The sequence below is a fragment of the Gekko japonicus genome, unplaced genomic scaffold (assembly GCF_001447785.1).
Source record: "Gekko japonicus isolate JY-2015 unplaced genomic scaffold, Gekko_japonicus_V1.1 scaffold1434, whole genome shotgun sequence".
Taxonomy (NCBI): Eukaryota; Metazoa; Chordata; class Lepidosauria; order Squamata; family Gekkonidae; genus Gekko; species Gekko japonicus.
In genome coordinates, this window is record NW_015160884.1 from 450,426 (window position 1) to 453,775 (window position 3,350).

At 46.7% G+C, this 3,350-nt stretch overlaps 1 protein-coding gene across 1 annotated transcript in view; it reads right to left on the minus strand.

Annotated features, from left to right (window-relative positions):
* The window catches only part of LOC107120633 (unconventional myosin-Id-like), a 196,059-nt gene that overhangs the window by 163,800 nt on the left and 28,909 nt on the right, over positions 1–3,350 (minus strand). The window contains exon 6 of the mRNA XM_015423368.1: positions 2,951–3,056. Coding sequence (XP_015278854.1) covers positions 2,951–3,056 — 106 coding nt within the window. The remainder of the gene's footprint in view (positions 1–2,950; positions 3,057–3,350) is intronic.

The following is a 3,350-nucleotide window of genomic DNA, read 5'->3' on the forward strand; positions in this document are numbered from 1 at the left end:
CCTGCTCTTTCCCATGCATAATCTTATAAACCTCAATCATGTCACCCCTCAGTCATCGTTTCTCCAAGCTAAAGAGCCCTAAGCGCCTTAACCTTAGCCTGCTCGCAGGATGGGCGGGGTATAAATATAATAAATAAATAAACCTTTCCTCATAGGGAAAGTGTTCCAACCCTTTTATCATTCGAGTTGCCCTTTTCTGCACTTTTTCCACTGGCATGATGGACCACTGGCATGACCCAGCAGGGCTCTTCTTATGTACACACATTCTTATGTACATCTGGACTGCGGGCTGGACTTGACGGCCCTCAGCAACAAAATTCAGCAGTTCTTTATGGAAAACTGTGGATATTTATGAAAGACATTGGGGGGGGAGGGGCAGTTGTTCGAGGACCCCGGCCACTGCGTCTGACATAGAACATACACTCCTTTCCCTGATTTGCGACCCCCTCCCATCTCTCAACATGGTAGGTGCCTCCTGAATAGCATCTCAATACGGGTTGCTGTGCAGAAGCCCTCCTTTAATTACAGAGGCTGATCGGTAATCTGATGTGGGAAATGCTGGTTTTTGTGAGGGCTGAGAATTTCTTTTTCTGCATTAACAGTCCCTGGCATGCCTTATTTAAAGGGCATGTTGGGACACAGAACTGAAAAATATTAAACGGTGACAAGTCAGCCATGGCTTTTGTTTCTGCCTCGATCGGAGAGGCCAGGCCTGTTGCTATGGCAACGCTGGCTGCAAGGTTTTGACTGACAGGTCTTCCAAGAGGAATGCCTGGGGGAAATCGAAACGCCTCTAGGTGGTGTGGGGAGAGAAAGAAGAACAGGAGAAAAGGAGAAAGGAAAACAAACAAACAAACCGGGCCAGGGCACTGGAGAGACTGCCAGAGAAAAAGCAACTTGAAAAGGACATTTCCGTGTGCTGAGCCTTCAGAAGCCTTCCACCGTATCATCCTGCCTAGCAGCCCGCCTTAGGGAAGCGACGTCCACTGAACAGGACTTCAGTGCCTTCAGAAATGGAGGAAGCGGCCAGGGCAACGGACCAGGGTGGTTTCCGACCCCAAACTGCCAGCATCAGAAGCTGCTGAAGTCTCTTTTACAGAAACAGTCACACACACACACGGGGGAGGGAGTGCAAATTAGAAGCCTGATTTAAAAGCCCCCCCTCCCCATCCGTTTAAAGCTAAACCACCATTGCCAGTGTCCATTCAGTATTGTTTCTGAAAGAAGCAATTAAAATTATCTCTTACAGAAGGGAATGAGTTTCTGGAGCCTGTTCAGGATCATTTTCAAGGATGCCTCACATAGTTGTTCATTAAAAGGTAAAGGTAAAGGTTCCCTTGCTCGAAAGCTAGTCGAGTCCGACTCGAGGGTTGCGGTGCTCATCTCCGTTTCCAAGCCGAAGAGCCAGCGCTGTCCGAAGACCTTTCCGTGGTCATGTGACTGGCATGACTAAACACCAAGGCGCACGGAATGCTGTTACCTTCCCACCGAAGTGGTACCTATTTATCTACTTGCAATTTCTTGCTTTCAAACTGCTAGGTTGGCAGGAGCTGGAACTAGAGACGGGAGCTCACTCCGTCATGTGGCATCCAGGTCTCGAACTGCTGAACTACCGACCTTCCGCAGCCTGCAGTTCAGCGTCTTAACCACTTGAGCCACCGCAGCTCCTAGTTGTCCATTGCCGTTTACTTATTAAGCTCCTAACTGAGAGAGAGAGAGAGTGAGCAAAGCGGCTGGGAAATTCCATGCAAGGCTTGCCTCCTCGCTTCCCACACCCTGGGCATTCCACAAAAGGCTGGCCAAAGCATGTGCTCCTGGGGACCTGGGCTGGGACACCACCCTGCCACTTGCGTCCACTAACCAAATCTGTGCACTGCCTAGAAGATGAAGGGGGTCACGCCAAGAGGGGAAATGGGGAGGCAGCCGTGAACGTGAACTCAGGCCGGACCCAAGGCGAGCATTCAAATGCCCCTTTTAACCAACACTAAGTCAGGAGGGAGGAGGAAGAGGAGAAGAAATTGGATGTATACCCCACCCTTCACTACCCGAAGGAGTCTCAGAGCGGCTCACAATCCCTTCCCATCCCCACAACAGATACCCTGTGAAGTAGGTGGGGCTCAGAGAGCTCTTTCGAGAACTGCTCTTGACAGAACAGCTCTGAAACTATTCGTAATCGACCCAAGGTCACACCAGCAGCTAACCCTAACCCTTAACTGATTCATTTAGTATAATTAAATTTAATTTGGAGACCATTTGGATCATACATGAGCCAGCAAAATTTGCCATCGGATCTAGAGATATACGACTTGAAAAGGGCTGATCAATTTCTAAACCATTAAGTCTGAATATTTCTAAGAATTGGTCATCATTATGCCCCAATCTAGCATTGAAATCTCCACCAATAATCAGCATTGCCGAAGGGAATTTTTGTATACAATCGAGGATATATCGTTCGACTTCCTTCCATATTCTTTTGGTTTGTTCCTGCGAAGATTGGGGTCGTAAATATACATTTATACATATAACCGAATATTTATGGAAAGATAATATAACAGCTGTGACCCATTCCTTATCACTTATCAACCCTTTAGTAGAGGCTTCCAGAGAGGTGGATATGAATATTCCTAGGCCACCCGAGGGTCTCCCCCCTTTTAAGCCTGGGGAAGCAGGGGTTAATACAGCCATATGATTTGGGACGCTAAATTCCTTTGTCATCCATGTCTCCTGTAAAAAAAACTATGTCAAATTGTGTGATATAATCCATAAAATCTCTGTCCTGAGTTTTATTGAGCCAGCCTGCAATGTTCCAAGAGAGGAAGGAAACTGATCGTCACTTTGATGTTTCAATAATATCTAAAATATTCTCTGTGTCCTTAAAAATACATCCATTACCCACAACTTTCATGTGTTCGTGTTGCATCTTCTTATTGTGAGGACCTGGCGATTTTACATACTCTTGTATATTAGAGATTTTGCCATTCATCCCTGAGGTTGATCTATCCTCTTCCAAAGGTTTCCCTGGACTAGCAGCTGTCGTTCTTTGCTCGTCCTCAAAACTGTATGGGGGATCATTCTTCACAGAGAGTAGATCGAAGAGTGACCGGGCTGAAGTTGATGGAAGAGGGAGGAGTGGCGTCTGCTGTAAAAGGTTCTGTTCCACCTCCATGAAATCTATTTCTGGGTAGGAAGGTAATAAGGGGGATAAGTGTTGAAGCCGCAGGCCGGTGTAATAAATCGTTTTCTGCTTCAGCAATTTCTGTAGCAAGAGATTTATTGTTCCTAGACCGACATTGTGCAAATGAGATGACTTTATTGGACCTCAAGTCTAATTCCTCCTCATACATTCCTCC